This window comes from Scyliorhinus torazame, chromosome 24, assembly GCF_047496885.1.
Source record: "Scyliorhinus torazame isolate Kashiwa2021f chromosome 24, sScyTor2.1, whole genome shotgun sequence".
NCBI classification, from domain to species: Eukaryota; Metazoa; Chordata; class Chondrichthyes; order Carcharhiniformes; family Scyliorhinidae; genus Scyliorhinus; species Scyliorhinus torazame.
Window position 1 is genome coordinate 20,594,969 of NC_092730.1, and position 19,183 is coordinate 20,614,151.

The 19,183-nt window shown below is 56.0% G+C and overlaps 1 protein-coding gene across 2 annotated transcripts in view; it reads left to right on the forward strand.

Annotated features, from left to right (window-relative positions):
• The window catches only part of LOC140399947 (RAS guanyl-releasing protein 2), a 197,946-nt gene extending 183,477 nt beyond the window's left edge, over nt 1-14,469 (forward strand). For both annotated transcript variants that reach the window (XM_072489435.1, XM_072489434.1), the window contains exons 15-17: nt 754-909; nt 12,228-12,300; nt 14,153-14,469. In XM_072489435.1, the coding sequence (XP_072345536.1) occupies nt 754-909; nt 12,228-12,283 (212 nt within the window). In that variant the 3' untranslated portion in view covers nt 12,284-12,300; nt 14,153-14,469. The remainder of the gene's footprint in view (nt 1-753; nt 910-12,227; nt 12,301-14,152) is intronic.
• Nucleotides 14,470-19,183: the final 4,714 nt, after the last annotated feature.

The window sequence follows — 19,183 nt, forward strand, 5'->3', positions numbered from 1 at the left end:
CTCTCTCCCCCTCTCTCTCTCTGACTGACTCCCGTCTCCCCCTCTCTCTCTCCCCCTCTCTCTGAACCTCTCCCTCTCTCTCACTCTCTCTCTCCCTCTCTCTCTCTCCCTCTCCCTCTCTCTCCCCCTCTCTCTCTCTGACTGACTCCCGTCTCCCCCTCTCTCTCCCCCTCTCTCTGAACATCTCCCTCTCTCTCTCCCTCTCTCTCCCTCTCTCTCTCTCTCTCTCCCTCTCTCTCCCCCTCTCTCTCTCTCTCTCCCTCCCTCTCTCTCTCTCCCTCTCTCTCCCTCTCCCTCTCTCTCTCTCTGTCTCTCTCCCCCTCTCTCTGACTGACTCCCGTCTCCCCCTCTCTCTCTCCCCCTCTCTCTGAACCTCTCCCTCTCTCTCTCTCTCCCTCTCCCTCTCTCCCTCTCCCTCTCTCTGACTGACTCCCGTCTCCCCCTCTCTCTCTCCCCCTCTCTCTGAACATCTCCCTCCCTCTCTCCCTCTCTCTCCCTCTCTCTCTCTCTCTCTCCCTCTCTCTCCCTCTCTCTCTCCCTCCCTCTCTCCCTCTCTCTCTCTCTGTCTCTCTCCCCCTCTCTCTGACTGACTCCCGTCTCCCCCTCTCTCTCTCCCCCTCTCTCTGAACATCTCCCTCTCTCCCTCTCTCTCTCTCCCTCTCTCTCTCTCTCTCTCCCTCTCTCTCTCTCTCTCTCTCCCTCTCTCTCTCTCTCTCTCTCCCTCTCTCTGAACCTCTCTCTCTTTCTCTCCAGCCTGTGGGATCAGTTGCCATAAGCAGTGTAAGGCTCTGCTGGTGATGGAGTGTCGCAAACGCACCAAGAGTATCAGCCTGGAGAGCCCCACTCCCACCCTCCGCAGGTCCTTCAGCTTCCCCGTCACCCACTCTGCCCCCGACTCCTTCAAGACAGGTGAGGAAGTACCGGCACCGCCCAGGAGAGGGCGGTATGTACTGTATCGCACTAACACACACACACTCCCGCTCACACACACATACAGATACACACTCACACACATACACACACACACACATACACACTCAAACTCACACACACACACACACACAGATACACACTCACACACACACTCCCGCTCACACACACACACAGATACACACTCACACTCACACAGACACACAAATACACACTCAAACTCACACTCACACATACACACTCACACTCCCGCTCATACACTCACACAGATACACACTCACAGATACACACTCAAACTCACACTCACACACACACAAATACAAACTCACACTCCCGCTCATACACACACACAAATACACACTCACACTCACACAGATACACACTCACACAGATACACACTCACACAGATACACACTCACACATACACAAATACACACTCAAACTCACACTCACACTCACACACTCACACACACTCACACACAAATACACACTCACACTCACACAGATACACACTCACACAGATACACACTCACACATACACAAATACACACTCAAACTCACACTCACACTCACACAGATACACACTCACACACACTCACACACAAATACACACTCACACTCACAGATACACACTCACACACACACACACAAATACACACTCACACTCACATATACACACTCATACACACACACTCTCACACACACAAATACACTCACACAGATACACACTCATACACACACTCACACAGATACACACTCATACACACACACTTACACACACTCACACTCTCACACAGATACACACTCATACACACACACACTCACACACACATACACACACTCTCACACACACACACAGATACACACTCATACACACGTACACACACTCTCACACACTAACACAGATACACACTCATGCACACACACACACTCATACACAGATACACAATCACACATACAAACACACTCACTCACACACATACATATTCACACTCACTCACACTCATACACACATTATTCACACACACTGATACACACTCACACATACTCACACTCATACACACACTCACTCACGCACATACATATTCACACTCATGCACACTCATATGCATACACACTCACACAGACACACGCACACTCACACACACTTAGACACACTCACTCTCACACACAGACTCACTCACGCACACACACACTCACATCACTCTCTCACAATCACACACAGGCTCACACATACACACAGATGCACACCAACATTTAACCAGAGACACACCCACAGATGCACACACGGACTCATACACACAGACGCAAAGAGACACACTGACACAGACAGACACACCAACACACAGAGCGGCGAGACTCTTGTGTGCTAAGGTCCGTACCTGTGCGCCTTTGAGCCCTCTCGTGTGTTTGAGTGCGTGATTGTGTCAGGGTTGAGCGCGTGCACTACTAGCAGCAGTACCGCCCGGTGCCACGAGAGGCGTGCGGGAGGCGTCGCTCGCAGCTGCAATTGACACTCCAAACTCAGAATGTGGGGCTGAGTCTGAGGAGACGGTGCAGCACCCACTCGAGTTCCCTCCCCCACCCCGGCACCCCTCTCTCCCCATTCCACACCCCATGGCCCCACTCTGACAGTGCGGCACTCCCTCAGTACTGACCCTCTGACAGTGCAGCACTCCCTCAGTACTGACCCTCTGACAGTGCGGCACTCCCTCAGTACTGACCCTCTGACAGTGCAGCACTCCCTCAGTACTGACCCTCTGACAGTGCAGCACTCCCTCAGTACTGACCCTCTGACAGTGCGGCACTCCCTCAGTACTGACCCTCTGACAGTGCAGCACTCCCTCAGTACTGACCCTCTGACAGTGCGGCACTCCCTCAGTACTGACCCTCTGGCAGTGCAGCACTCCCTCAGTACTGACCCTCTGACAGTGCAGCACTCCCTCAGTACTGACCCTCTGACAGTGCAGCACTCCCTCAGTACTGACCTTCTGACAGTGCAGCACTCCCTCAGTACTGACCCTCTGACAGTGCGGCACTCCCTCAGTACTGACCCTCTGACAGTGCAGCACTCCCTCAGTACCGACCCTCTGACAGTGCAGCACTCCCTCAGTACTGACCCTCTGACAGTGCAGCACTCCCTCAGTACTCACCCTCTGACAGTACAGCACTCCCTCAGTACTGACCCTCTGACAGTGCGGCACCCCCTCAGTACTGACCCTCTGACAGTGCAGCACTCACTCAGTACTGACCCTCTGACAGTGCAGCACTCCCTCAGTACTGACCCTCTGACAGTGCAGCATTCCCTCAGTACTGACCCTCTGACAGTGCGGCACTCCCTCAGTACTGACCCTCTTACAGTGCAGCACTCCCTCAGTACTGACCTTCTGACAGTGCCGCACTCCCTCAGTACTGACCCTCTGACAGTGCAGCACTCCCTCAGTACTGACCCTCTGACAGTGCGGCACTCCCTCAGTACTGACCCTCTGACGGCACTCCCTCAGCACTGACCCTCTGACAGTGCCGCACTCCCTCAGTACTGACCATCTGACAGTGCGGCACTCCCTCAGTACTGACCCTCTGACAGTGCTGTACTCCCTCAGTACTGACCCTCTGACAGTGCAGCACTCCCTCAGTACTGACTCTCTGACAGTGCCGCACTCCCTCAGTACTGACCCTCTGACAGTGCAGCACTCCCTCAGTACTGACCCTCTGACAGTGCAGCACTCCCTCAGTACTGACACTCTGACAGTGCAGCACTCCCTCAGTACTGACCCTCTGACAGTGCAGCACTCCCCCAGTACAGACCCTCTGACAGTGCAGCGCTCCCTCAGTACTGACCCTCTGACAGTGCAGCACTCCCTCAGTACTGACTCTCTGTCAGTGCAGCACTCCCTCAGTGCTGACCCTCTGACTGTGCGGCACTCCCTCAGTACTGACCCTCTGACAGTGCGGCACTCCCTCAGTACTGACCCTCTGACAGTGCAGCACTCCCTCAGTACTGACTCTCTGACAGTGCCGCACTCCCTCAGTACTGACCCTCTCACAGTGCAGCACTCCCTCAGTACTGACCCTCTGACAGTGCAGCACTCCCTCAGTACTGACTCTCTGACAGTGCCGCACTCCCTCAGTACTGACCCTCTGACAGTGCAGCACTCCCTCAGTACTGGCCCTCTGACAGTGCAGCACTCCCTCAGTACTGACCCTCTGACAGTGCAGCACTCCCTCAGTACTGACTCTCTGACAGTGCCGCACTCCCTCAGTACTGACCCTCCGACAGTGCAGCGCTCCCTCAGTACTGACCCTCTGACAGTGCAGCACTATCTCAGTACTGACCCTCTGACAGTGCAGCACTCCCTCAGTACTGACCCTCCGACAGTGCAGCACTCCCTCAGTACTGACCCTCTGACAGTGCAGCACTCCCTCAGTACTGACCCTCTGACAGTGCAGCACTCCCTCAATACTGACCCTCTGACAGTGCAGCACTCCCTCAGTACTGACCCTCCGACAGTGCAGCACTCCCTTAGTACTGACCCTCTGACAGTGCAGCACTCCCTCAGTACTGACCCTCCGACAGTGCAGCACTCCCTCAGTACTGACCCTCTGACAGTGCAGCACTCCCTCAGTACTGACCCTCTGACAGTGCAGCACTCGCTCAGTACTGACCCTCTGATAGTGCAGCACTCCCTCAGTACTGACCCTCTGACAGTGCGGCGCTCCCTCAGTACTGACCCTCTGTCAGTGCAGCACTCCCTCAGTACTGGCCCTCTGACAGTGCAGCGCTCCCTCAGTACTGACCCTCTGTCAGTGCAGCACTCCCTCAGTACTGGCCCTCTGACAGGGCAGCACTCCCTCAGTACTGACCCTCTGACAGTGCAGCACTCCCTCAGTACTGACCCTCCGACAGTGCAGCACTCCCTCAGTACTGACCCTCTGACAGTGCAGCACTCCCTCAGTACTGACCCTCTGACAGTGCAGCACTCGCTCAGTACTGACCCTCTGATAGTGCAGCACTCCCTCAGTACTGACCCTCTGACAGTGCGGCGCTCCCTCAGTACTGACCCTCTGTCAGTGCAGCACTCCCTCAGTACTGGCCCTCTGACAGTGCAGCACTCCCTCAGTACTGGCCCTCTGACAGGGCAGCACTCCCTCAGTACTGACCCTCTGACAGTGCAGCACTCCCTCAGTACTGACCCTCTGAAAGTGCAGCACTCCCTCAGTACTGACCCTCTGACAGTGCAGCACTCCCTCAGTACTGACCCTCTGACAGTGCAGCACCCCCTCAATACTGACCCTCCGACAGTGCAGCACTCCCTCAATACTGACCCTCTGACAGTGCGGCACTCCCTCAGTACTGACCCTCTGACAGTGCAGCACTCCCTCAGTACTGACCCTCTGACAGTGCGGCACTCCCTCAGTACTGACCCTCTGACAGCGCAGCACACCCTCACTACTGACCCTCTGACAGTGCAGCATTCCCTCAGTACTGACCCTCTGACAGTGCAGCACTCCCTCAGTACTGACCCTCTGACAGTGCGGCACTCCCTCAGTACTGACCCTCTGACAGTGCAGCACTCCCTCAGTACTGACCCTCTGAGAATGTAGCACTCCCTCAGTACTGACCCTCTGACAGTGAAGCACTCCCTCAGTACTGACCCTCTGAGAAAGTAGCACTCCCACAGTACTGACCCTCTGACAGTGCAGCACTCCCTCAGTACTGACCCTCTGACAGTGCAGCACTCCCTCAGTACTGACCCTCTGACAGTGCAGTGCTCCGTCAGTACTGACCCTCTGACAGTGCAGTGCTCCGTCAGTACTGACCCGCTGACAGTGTGGCACTCCCTCAGTACTGATCCTCTGACAGTGCGGCACTCCATCAGTACTGACCCTCTGACAGTGCAGCGCTCCCTCAGTACTGACCCTCTGACAGTGCAGCACTCCCTCAGTACTGACCCTCTGACAGTGCAGCGCTCCCTCAGTACTGACCCTCTGACAGTGCAGCACTCCCTCAGTACTGACCCTCTGACAGTGCAGCACTCCCTCAGTACTGACCCTCTGACAGTGCGGCACTCCCTCAGTACTGACCCTCTGACAGTGCAGCACTCCCTCAGTACTGACCCTCTGACAGTGCGGCGCTCCCTCAGCACTGACCCTCTGACAGTGCGGCACTCCCTCAGCACTGACCCTCTGACAGTGCGGCACTCCCTCAGTACTGACCCTCTGACAGTGCAGCACTCCCTCAGTACCGACCCTCTGACAGTGCAGCACTCCCTCAGTACTGACCCTCTGACAGTGCAGCACTCCCTCAGTACTCACCCTCTGACAGTACAGCACTCCCTCAGTACTGACCCTCTGACAGTGCGGCACTCCCTCAGTACTGACCCTCTGACAGTGCAGCACTCACTCAGTACTGACCCTCTGACAGTGCAGCACTCCCTCAGTACTGACCCTCTGACAGTGCAGCATTCCCTCAGTACTGACCCTCTGACAGTGCGGCACTCCCTCAGTACTGACCCTCTGACAGTGCAGCACTCCCTCAGTACTGACCTTCTGACAGTGCCGCACTCCCTCAGTACTGACCCTCTGACAGTGCAGCACTCCCTCAGTACTGACCCTCTGACAGTGCGGCACTCCCTCAGTACTGACCCTCTGACAGTGCAGCACTCCCTCAGCACTGACCCTCTGACAGTGCCGCACTCCCTCAGTACTGACCCTCTGACAGTGCGGCACTCCCTCAGTACTGACCATCTGACAGTGCGGCACTCCCTCAGTACTGACCCTCTGACAGTGCTGTACTCCCTCAGTACTGACCCTCTGACAGTGCAGCACTCCCTCAGTACTGACTCTCTGACAGTGCCGCACTCCCTCAGTACTGACCCTCTGACAGTGCAGCACTCCCTCAGTACTGACCCTCTGACAGTGCAGCACTCCCTCAGTACTGACACTCTGACAGTGCAGCACTCCCTCAGTACTGACCCTCTGACAGTGCAGCACTCCCCCAGTACAGACCCTCTGACAGTGCAGCGCTCCCTCAGTACTGACCCTCTGACAGTGCAGCACTCCCTCAGTACTGACTCTCTGTCAGTGCAGCACTCCCTCAGTACTGACCCTCTGACTGTGCGGCACTCCCTCAGTACTGACCCTCTGACAGTGCGGCACTCCCTCAGTACTGACCCTCTGACAGTGCAGCACTCCCTCAGTACTGACTCTCTGACAGTGCCGCACTCCCTCAGTACTGACCCTCTCACAGTGCAGCACTCCCTCAGTACTGACCCTCTGACAGTGCAGCACTCCCTCAGTACTGACTCTCTGACAGTGCCGCACTCCCTCAGTACTGACCCTCTGACAGTGCAGCACTCCCTCAGTACTGACCCTCTGACAGTGCAGCACTCCCTCAGTACTGACCCTCTGACAGTGCAGCACTCCCTCAGTACTGACTCTCTGACAGTGCCGCACTCCCTCAGTACTGACCCTCCGACAGTACAGCACTCCCTCAGTACTGACCCTCTGACAGTGCAGCACTCCCCCAGTACAGACCCTCTGACAGTGCAGCGCTCCCTCAGTACTGACCCTCTGACAGTGCAGCACTACCTCAGTACTGACCCTCTGACAGTGCAGCACTCCCTCAGTACTGACCCTCCGACAGTGCAGCACTCCCTCAGTACTGACCCTCTGACAGTGCAGCACTCCCTCAGTACTGACCCTCTGACAGTGCAGCACTCCCTCAATACTGACCCTCTGACAGTGCAGCACTCCCTCAGTACTGACCCTCCGACAGTGCAGCACTCCCTCAGTACTGACCCTCTGACAGTGCAGCACTCCCTCAGTACTGACCCTCCGACAGTGCAGCACTCCCTCAGTACTGACCCTCTGACAGTGCAGCACTCCCTCAGTACTGACCCTCTGACAGTGCAGCACTCGCTCAGTACTGACCCTCTGATAGTGCAGCACTCCCTCAGTACTGACCCTCTGACAGTGCGGCGCTCCCTCAGTACTGACCCTCTGAAAGTGCAGCACTCCCTCAGTACTGACCCTCTGACAGTGCAGCACTCCCTCAGTACTGACCCTCTGACAGTGCAGCACCCCCTCAATACTGACCCTCCGACAGTGCAGCACTCCCTCAATACTGACCCTCTGACAGTGCGGCACTCCCTCAGTACTGACCCTCAGACAGTGCAGCACTCCCTCAGTACTGACCCTCAGACAGTGCAGCACTCCCTCAGTACTGAGCCTCTGACAGTGCAGCTCTCCCTCAGTACTGACCCTCTGACGGTGCAGCACTCCCTCAGTACTGACCCTCTGACAGTGCAGCACTCCCTCAGTACTGACCCTCTGACAGTGCAGCACTCCCTCAGTACTGACCCTCTGACAGTGCGGCACTCCCTCAGTACAGACCCTCTGACAGTGCAGCACTCCCTCAGTACTGACCCTCTGACAGTGCAGCGCTCCCTCAGTACTGACCCTCTGACAGTGCAGCACTCCCTCAGTACTGACCCTCTGACAGTGCGGCACTCCCTCAGTACTGACCCTCTGACAGTGCAGCACTCCCTCAGTACTGACCCTCTGACAGTGCAGCATTCCCTCAGTACTGACCCTCTGACAGTGCAGCACTCCCTCAGTACTGACCCTCTGACAGTGCGGCACTCCCTCAGTACTGACCCTCTGACAGTGCAGCACTCCCTCAGTACTGACCCTCTGAGAATGTAGCACTCCCTCAGTACTGACCCTCTGACAGTGAAGCACTCCCTCAGTACTGACCCTCTGAGAAAGTAGCACTCCCACAGTACTGACCCTCTGACAGTGCAGCACTCCCTCAGTACTGACCCTCTGACAGTGCAGCACTCCCTCAGTACTGACCCTCTGACAGTGCAGTGCTCCGTCAGTACTGACCCTCTGACAGTGCAGTGCTCCGTCAGTACTGACCCGCTGACAGTGCAGCGCTCCCTCAGTACTGACCCTCTGACAGTGCAGCACTCCCTCAGTACTGACCCTCTGACAGTGCAGCACTCCCTCAGTACTGACCCTCTGACAGTGCGGCATCCCTCAGTACTGATCCTCTGACAGTGCGGCACTCCATCAGTACTGACCCTCTGACAGTGCAGCGCTCCCTCAGTACTGACCCTCTGACAGTGCAGCACTCCCTCAGTACTGACCCTCTGACAGTGCAGCGCTCCCTCAGTACTGACCCTCTGACAGTGCAGCACTCCCTCAGTACTGACCCTCTGACAGTGCAGCACTCCCTCAGTACTGACCCTCTGACAGTGCGGCACTCCCTCAGTACTGACCCTCTGACAGTGCAGCACTCCCTCAGTACTGACCCTCTGACAGTGCGGCGCTCCCTCAGCACTGACCCTCTGACAGTGCGGCACTCCCTCAGCACTGACCCTCTGACAGTGCAGCACTCCCTCAGTACTGACCCTCTGACAGTGCGGCATTCCCTCAGTACTGACCCTCTGACAGTGAAGCACTCCCTAAGTACTGACCATCTGACAGTGCAGCACTCCCTCAGCACTGACCCTCTGAAAATGCAGCGCTCCCTCAGTACTGACCATCTGACAGTGCAGCACTCCCTCAGTACTGACCCTCTGACAGTGCAGCGCTCCCTCAGTACTGACCCTCTGACAGTGCAGCACTCCCTCAGTACTGACCCTCTGACAGTGCAGCACTCCCTCAGTACTGACCCTCTGACAGTGCGGCACTCCCTCAGTACTGACCCTCTGACAGTGCAGCACTCCCTCAGTACTGACCCTCTGACAGTGCGGCGCTCCCTCAGCACTGACCCTCTGACAGTGCGGCACTCCCTCAGCACTGACCCTCTGACAGTGCAGCACTCCCTCAGTACTGACCCTCTGACAGTGCGGCATTCCCTCAGTACTGACCCTCTGACAGTGAAGCACTCCCTAAGTACTGACCATCTGACAGTGCAGCACTCACTCAGTACTGACCCTCTGACAGTGCAGCACTCCCTCAGTACTGACCCTCTGACAGTGCGGCACTCCCTCAGTACTGACCCTCTGACAGTGCACCACTCCCTCAGTACTGACCCTCTGACAGTGCAGCATTCCCTCAGTACTGACCCTCTGACAGTGCAGCACTCCCTCAGTACTGACCCTCTGACAGTGCAGCACTCCCTCAGTACTGACCCTCTGAGAATGTAGCACTCCCTCAGTACTGACCCTCTGACAGTGAAGCACTCCCTCAGTACTGACCCTCTGAGAATGTAGCACTCCCACAGTACTGACCCTCTGACAGTGCAACACTCCCTCAGGACTGACCCTCTGACAGTGCAGCACTCCCTCAGTACCGACCCTCTGACAGTGCAGTGCTCCGTCAGTACTGACCCTCTGACAGTGCAGCGCTCCCTCAGTACTGACCCGCTGACAGTGCAGCACTCCCTCAGTACTGACTCTCTGACAGTGCGGCACTCCCTCAGTACTGACCCTCTGACAGTGCAGCACTCCCTCAGTACTGACCCTCTGACAGTGCAGCACTCCCTCAGTACTGACTCTCTGACAGTGCAGCACTCCCTCAGTACTGACCCTCTGACAGTGCAGCACTCCCTCAGACTGACCCTCTGACAGTGCAGTGCTCCCTCAGTACTGACCCTCTGACAGTGCAGCACTCCCTCAGTACTGACCCTCTGACAGTGCCGCACTCCCTCAGTACTGACCCTCTGACAGTGCAGCACTCCCTCAATACTGACCCTGTGACAGTGCGGCACTCCCTCAGTACTGACCCTCTGACAGTGCAGCGCTCTCTCAGTACTGACCCTCTGACAGTGCAGCACTCCCTCAGTACTGACCCTCTGACAGTGCGGCACTCCCTCAGTACTGACCCTCTGACAGTGCAGCACTCCCTCAGTACTGACCCTCTGACAGCGCGGCACTCCCTCAATACTGACCCTGTGACAGTGCAGCACTCCCTCAGTACTGACCCTCTGACAGTGCAGCACTCCCTCAGTACTGACCCTCTGACAGTGCAGCACTCCCTCAGTACTGACCCTCTGACAGTGCGGCACTCCCTCAATACTGACCCTGTGACAGTGCAGCACTCCCTCAGTACTGACCCTCTGACAGTGCAGCATTCCCTCAGTACTGACCCTCTGACAGTGCAGCACTCCCTCAGTACTGACCCTCTGACAGTGCGGCACTCCCTCAATACTGACCCTGTGACAGTGCAGCACTCCCTCAGTACTGACCCTCTGACAGTGCAGCATTCCCTCAGTACTGACCCTCTGACAGTGCAGCACTCCCTCAGTACTGACCCTCTGACAGTGCAGCACTCCCTCAATACTGACCCTGTGACAGTGCAGCACTCCCTCAGTACTGACCCTCTGACAGTGCAGCACTCCCTCAGTACTGACCCTCTGACAGTGCGGCACTCCCTCAGTACTGACCCTCTGATAGTGCGGCACTCTCTCAGTACTGACCCTCTGACAGTGCAGCACTCCCTCAGTACTGACCGCCTGACAGTGCAGCGCTCCCTCAGTACTGACCCTCTGACAGTGCGGCACTCCCTCAGTACTGACCGTCTGACAGTGCAGCACTCCCTCAGTACTGACCCTCTGACAGTGCAGCACTCCCTCAGTACTGACCCTCTGACAGTGCGGCACTCCCTCAATACTGACCCTGTGACAGTGCAGCACTCCCTCAGTACTGACCCTCTGACAGTGCAGCATTCCCTCAGTACTGACCCTCTGACAGTGCAGCACTCCCTCAGTACTGACCCTCTGACAGTGCAGCACTCCCTCAATACTGACCCTGTGACAGTGCAGCACTCCCTCAGTACTGACCCTCTGACAGTGCAGCACTCCCTCAGTACTGACCCTCTGACAGTGCGGCACTCCCTCAGTACTGACCCTCTGATAGTGCGGCACTCTCTCAGTACTGACCCTCTGACAGTGCAGCACTCCCTCAGTACTGACCGCCTGACAGTGCAGCGCTCCCTCAGTACTGACCCTCTGACAGTGCGGCACTCCCTCAGTACTGACCCTCTGACAGTGCAGCACTCCCTCAGTACTGACCCTCTGACAGTGCAGCACTCCCTCAGTACTGACCCTCTGACAGTGCAGCGCTCCCTCAGTACTGACCCTCTGACAGTGCAGCTCTCCCTCAGTACTGACCCTGTGACAGTGCAGCACTCCCTCAGTACTGACCCGAGAAATGTCAGGCTGTGCTGTAACATTTAAATCTCTCGAGTGGGACTCACCCCGACAGCTAGCGCGTTACTCCAAAGAGGAGGTGAGCAATTTAATCAGAGCAGTTGGTGACTGATGGTAATCTGTGTGTCACACACAGTGTTCGAGGAAGAGGTCGAGGATTTGGAGGATGACGTGCAAGATATCCACCTCTGAACGTCTCCCCACAACAGGTAGGAATATTATTCACACCCATCAACATAAGTCACAGCACATAGTATTCCTCAGCATTCCTCCCCTTTTCCCTGTCCTGGGAATGTTTGATGGGGACAGTGTAGAGGGAGCTTTACTCTGTATCTAACCCCGTGCTGTACCTGTCCTGGGAGTGTTTGATGGGGACAGTGTAGAGGGAGCTTTACTCTGTATCTAACCCCGTGCTGTACCTGTCCTGGGAGTGTTTGATGGGGACAGTGGAGAGGGAGCTTTACTCTGTATCTAACCCGTGCTGTCCCTGTCCTGGGAGTGTTTGATGGGGACAGTGTAGAGGGAGCTTTATTCTGTATCTAACCCCGTGCTGTACCTGTCCTGGCAGTGTTTGATGGGGCCAGTGTAGAGGGAGCTTTACTCTGTATCTAACCCCGTGCTGTACCTGTCCTGGGAGTGTTTGATGGGGACAGCGTAGAGGGAGCTTTACTCTGTATCTAACCCCGTGCTGTACCTGTCCTGGGAGTGTTTGATGGGGACAGTGTAGAGGGAGCTTTACTCTGTATCTAACCCCGTGCTGTATCTGTCCTGGGAGTGTTTGATGGGGACAGTGTAGAGGGAGCTTTACTCTGTATCTAACCCCGTGCTGTACCTGTCCTGGGAGTGTTTGATGGGGACAGTGTAGAGGGAGCATTACTCTGTATCTAACCCCGTGCTGTATCTGTCCTGGGAGTGTTTGACGGGGACAGTGTAGAGGAAGCTTTACTCTGTATCTAAGCCCGTGCTGTGCCTGTCCTGGGAGTGTTTGATGGGGACAGTGTAGAGGGAGCTTTACTCTGTATCCAACCCCGTGCTGTACCTGTCCTGGGAGTGTTTGATGGGGGACAGTGTAGAGGGAACTTTACTCTGTATCTAACCCCGTGCTGTACCTGTCCTGGGAGTGTTTGATGGGGACAGTGTAGAAGGAGCTTTACTCTGTATCTAACCCCGTGCTGTACCTGTCCTGGGAGTGTTTGATGGGGGACAGTGTGGAGGGAGCTTTACTCTGTATCTAACCCCGTGCTGTACCTGTCCTGGGAGTGTTTGATGGGGACAGTGTAGAAGGAGCTTTACTCTGTATCTAACCCCGTGCTGTACCTGTCCTGGGAGTGTTTGATGGGGACAGTGTAGAGGGAGCTTTACTCTGTATCTAACCCCGTGCTGTACCTGTCCTGGGAGTGTTTGATGGGGACAGTGTAGAAGGAGCTTTACTCTGTATCTAACCCCGTGCTGTACCTGTCCTGGGAGTGTTTGATGGGGACAGTGTAGAAGGAGCTTTACTCTGTATCTAACCCCGTGCTGTACCTGTCCTGGGAGTGTTTGATGGGGGACAGTGTAGAGGGAACTTTACTCTGTATCTAACCCCGTGCTGTACCTGTCCTGGGAGTGTTTGATGGGGACAGTGTAGAAGGAGCTTTACTCTGTATCTAACCCCGTGCTGTACCTGTCCTGGGAGTGTTTGATGGGGGACAGTGTGGAGGGAGCTTTACTCTGTATCTAACCCCGTGCTGTACCTGTCCTGGGAGTGTTTGATGGGGACAGTGTAGAAGGAGCTTTACTCTGTATCTAACCCCGTGCTGTACCTGTCCTGGGAGTGTTTGATGGGGACAGTGTAGAGGGAGCTTTACTCTGTATCTAACCCCGTGCTGTACCTGTCCTGGGAGTGTTTGATGGGGACAGTGTAGAAGGAGCTTTACTCTGTATCTAACCCCGTGCTGTACCTGTCCTGGGAGTGTTTGATGGGGACAGTGTAGAGGGAGCTTTACTCTGAATCTAACCCCGTGCTGTACCTGTCCTGGGAGTGCCCCTCTCTAATTTAATTGCCTTTCCCATTTATTCCAGGCTCCAAGCGCTGGAGATAACGAATGGGACCATCGGGAATATCTGCTTGAAGCCGGCCGGAGCTCCACCCCTTGCTGACGGGTGCCTGGGACTCGGGACGAGGGTTGCGTTGAGCACTGACCAATCGACGGCCTCGGATGGTTGACCAGGGTTGCGACTGGCTGGGAGGAAGCTGGATTGGCCGCGACGGTCGGGATTGCATCACCTGCACTCTGTGGGAAACCAGCTTGGCCACGCCCCCCATTGCAACCGCCATCTTGTCCCCTGAAGCTGGGCACTAATAATTTATTTTGTAGATAATTATCGTTGCCACCCCCCCCCCCCAACCCCCCCCCCCCAACCCCCCCCCCCCCCCCCCCGGCCATCTCTCCAAGACGGGAGGGGAGACCTTGCAGCGTCTTCTCCCCTCAAAACACTTTGAGTTCTGTCGGTGAGGAAGGATCGCAAGAAGAACCTGCATTTGTATAGCACCTTTTGAGATTGTAAAACATTCCATTGTTAGTTTCCAGAGATATTCGGGGCAGGCCTTCCAAATTTTGGTCATGCAAGTCTGTTTTACAGGGCGGGGTGGTAGGGGTGTAGATGCTCAGGAAGCCAGGGATTGGAGAGGAGCAGAGATCGCGGAGGGGTTTTGGGGGGCTGCGAGAGGTCACATGGTTGTTGGGTGGGCCAATCAGGGATATGAGGAGCAGGATGAGAATGTTGAAGATGTCGCGTTGTTTAACCCCGGGGGGTCTGGGGAGGGGGCGATGAGCACAGGGGGCCCGAGGGGTAAGAGGGGCCCGGTGCGAGTTGGGGCCCCCCTTGCAGAAAGGGGCGACGGTGGGGGTTGAGGGAGCGATGTGCATGGGTCTGCGCGGTGACTGCTTTCGGATGGTTGCTCCCGGCGACGGGCTTCGCGCCACCTGCTCCCCCCCCCCCTCCCCCCCCCCCCCTCCCCGCTGAGGCGGTCACCTTCCCGTTCCGTAACGCCACCCGATGCCAGCCCTGGCCTCAGCTATTCCACTGCGGAAAACCCTCAGCCCCATGCCTGTTGCTCCTGCAGGCTTGAAGAGGCCTCAACGTCAGGCCGGTGTGGATGAGCGAGGGAAAGAGCCGGGACCAAGGGGACGGCAGAAGCAGCCCGGCAGGCAAGGAGGCCCGGGGGGCAACGGGGGTGAGGCGAAGGGGGGTGGGCAGGTGGGGGAAGAGGAGGCACATTCCACCCAGCCTCCCTCCCTCCGGGAGCTAATCTTCCAAACTGGAGGGGGGGTGAGGGCCTTGCCAGAATAGGGGGTTGTTCCTGTCATCATGGCAGCCAGTAATTAAACCCCATCCCCCTTGAGTGGCTGATTGTATGTTGCCTGATTGTCGGGAGATGTGCTTGCCCAATCTCTTCACGGTTGAAACAAAATGGAGGCCGTTGCCACGGTGACGGGCCAATGGCACTGCCCTGGTTTGGGGGGGGTGACCCCATTGATTCGAATCAATCATGGTTGATCAAGCCACTGAGGTAATTTGCCCCATCCAAACACACCTCGTTTCAATCTCCCCCCCCCTCCGAACCTTCTCCCATCCCCTGGTCCCATCCCGGTCAAAGCTCCCTCTGCGGCCTCTCTGCCCCCCCCACCCCCCCCCCCCCCCCCCCCCCCCCGCCCCACACACACACCACCTTCGTAAAAAAAATGTCTGACCTCGCCTGTCGGCGCCTGTTGCCATCGGAAACGTGGGAGGAAACCACCGGGCCTGAGGAGCGGGCCTGCCTGTCGTCCTGTGGGAATGAACTCTGACCTTTGAGCCCCTGCGCCGTCGGCGTCATTCCTGAGTTCATCGGCGGGGAGGGGCGGTGTGTGCGTTTATTTTCTCCGATACCTGGAGTGTTGTTGTGGGGGGGGGGGGGGGGTGGGGGGATGGGGTGGGGGTGGGGGGTTGTGAGGCTGGGAAGGTGGGGGGGGGGGGGGGGGTCGGGTGGTGGGGAGGTTTAGAGATCTGTGATAAAGTCCGGCTTTGGAATACCGGACCGGGTCGTATTCTCCGGCCTAGCGACAGGCCTGAGGCCTAGCCGGTCGCAAGGCGCTGGGTTAAGGCGCAGGCGAACGTTTTAATAAAACTTTCAATGTTAATTCGATCCTGAGTCCCTTCCCCATCCTTGAACGCGGTGCGGAGCGACGGTAACATCGGGGCGGCACCTTGCCCGCAACCCTAGAATCCAACGCCGCCACTCCGAATCGGAATGTTGTGGAGGCAGCCCTCAACCTGGCTCCTCATGATCCATCAGAGCCCCAATTCAGGACACAGCTCGGGGCTAAAAACCGAGGAAGTCACGTCTGGCACGAAACAAAATTAATCCTCAAACAATCAGCCACACGGGGAGAAGTGCGCACAGGGAAAGAGGAACCTGGGGGCTCCATTTTATTACATCCCGGGACCGGACCCCAACAGTTGCGAGGATATCGGACAGATACCCCAATATTTAATTTAATTTGTAAGACTGTGAGGGAAGGAGCATTTCTATCCAGGACTGACTCCACGCACAAATAGGGATGTGATTTATTAAAACAAACTTGATTATGAACACCCTCATACTAACTCTGACATCACAAAGAAAACCGTTCACAATTTCCAGTTAGGCAAGGCTTAACAATTAAACGAGACACTCCCTAACTGCTAGCTTTTATCCCCACTCAAGCAAAACCCATCCCTGGTCAAAATCCACTTTCAAATGCAGTTTTATGACCCAGGGTTACCAGCTGTGCACTTGATTAGAGTTCCTTTTCAAAGCCTGGTTGGAGAGAGAGAGAGAGACCCGTCAGGAGACAGCTTGCAGATTCTTGTCCATGTCAGACTATTGTTTAACCCTCCAGCCTTTTGAGGAACCGCTGTTCCTGATCACAGGCGAAATCTAAACCGTTTTGAGAGAAGCCGCTGTGTGTTCATGTCCCCATCTTGAACTGAACTTGAAACCTGAAACTCAACACCAGACACCTTCAGCGCCTGGCTCCTCCTATTAACTGTTATCGACTTACTAAAACCAAACACAATGGGCAGGATTCTGCATCCCCGCATTACAGATCAAAAGTCACTGGGCAATAAAGTTAGAAAATACAGGGATGCTTGCTGTACTCTTGTGCAGAGATTTCCTGGAAAGACTGCTTGGAGAGAGAGAGAGAGTGTGAGAGAGAGAGAGAGAGAGAATGTGTGTGAGAGAGAGAGACTCAGGAGCAGCCTTCAGATCCTTCTGCCTATGTCAGACCACAAAAAAATCCCACAGCCAAAACTGCTTTCTACAGACCTGGTTCCTCCCAGCAATTACATCATCTGTATCCCACTCCTATGTCCCAGGACCAGCTTACCAGAGTCTAAGCACAATGTCACAAATGATCTACTCTCCATGGAATCTCCAGCAATCATAGCAAAGTTCTACTGGGCATACCTTTGTAAACAGGTCTGTGGTGAAAATTAATCATGACCTCACCTTTTACTACCTCTTAATTGCATCTTCAGACACACAGACTGGCTACCTTAACCTGGATGCTTTAATAATATTACTGCAACTGATATATAGAACATTACAGCGCAGTACAGGCCCTTCGGCCCTCGATGTTGCGCCGACCTGTGAAACCACTCTAAAGCCCATCTACACTATTCCCTTATCGTCCATATGTCTATCTAATGACCATTTGAATACCCTTAGTGTTGGTGAGTCCACTACTGTTGCAGGCAGGGCATTCCACGCCCTTACTACTCTCTGAGTAAAGAACCTACCTCTGACATCTGTCCTATATCTATCTCCCCTCAATTTAAAGCAATGTCCCCTCGTGCTAGACATCACCATCCGAGGAAAAAGGCTCTCACTGTCCACCCTATCCAATCCTCTGATCATCTTGTATGCCTCAATTAAGTCACCTCTTAACCTTCTTCTCTCCAACGAAAACAGCCTCAAGTCCCTCAGCCTTTCCTCATAAGATTTTCCCTCCATACCAGGCAACATCCTGGTAAATCTCCTCTGCACCCGCTCCAAAGCTTCCACGTCCTTCCTATAATGCGGTGACCAGAACTGTACGCAATACTCCAAATGCAGCCGTACCAGAGTTCTGTACAGCTGCAACATGACCTCCCGACTCCGGAACTCAATCCCTCTACCAATAAAGGCCAACACTCCATAGGCCTTCTTCACAACCCTCTCAACCTGGGTGGCAACTTTCAGGGATCTATGTACATGGACACCGAGATGTCTCCGCACCTTTAGGGGCCAAGCCCTCACCTTGAGGGGCTAGGCCCGCGCCGGAGTGGTTTCCGCTCCGCCGGCTGCCGGGAAGGGCCTTTGGCGCCACGCCAGCCGGCGCCGAAAGGACTTCGCCGGGCGACGCATGCACGGGAGAGTCAGCGGCAGCTGACGCCAACCCCGCACATGCGCAAGGGAGGGGGTCTCTTCTGCCTCCGCCATAGTGAAGACCACGGCGAAGGCGGAAGAAAAAGAGTGCCCCCACGGCACAGGCCCGCCTGCGGATCGGTGGGCCCCCATCGCGGGCCAAGCCACCGTGGGGGCACCCCCCGGGGCCAGATCGCCCCCCCCCCATCCCCCCAGGACCCCGGAGCCCGCCCGCGCCGCCTTGTCCCGCCGTTCAAAAGGAGGTTTAATCCACGCCGGCGGGCGAGGGTTGACAGCGGCGGGACTTCGGCCCATCGCGGGCCGGAGAATCGCCGGGGGTGGGCCCGCCGACCGGCGCGATTCCCGCCCCCGCCGAGTCTCTGGTGGCGTAGAATTCGGGACACGGCGGGGGCGGGATTCATGCCAGCCCCTGGCGATTCTACGACGCGGTGGGGGGGGTCGGAGAATCCCGCCCCTGGGTATTAGATATTCTTGTTTCCTTCCCAAAACAGCAGGTTTGAATTTCTTCCCGAAAGCAATTATTTCTTTCCAAGTTATCACGCAGTCTGGGAACAGCTTTTAACCTGAAGATAGGGAGACAGGCCCAGGTACTCCTCTTTCTGAGGGCAGCGGACCAAATGCGAAAAAAAACGCAAAACAAAACCTCAGAGCCACCAAAA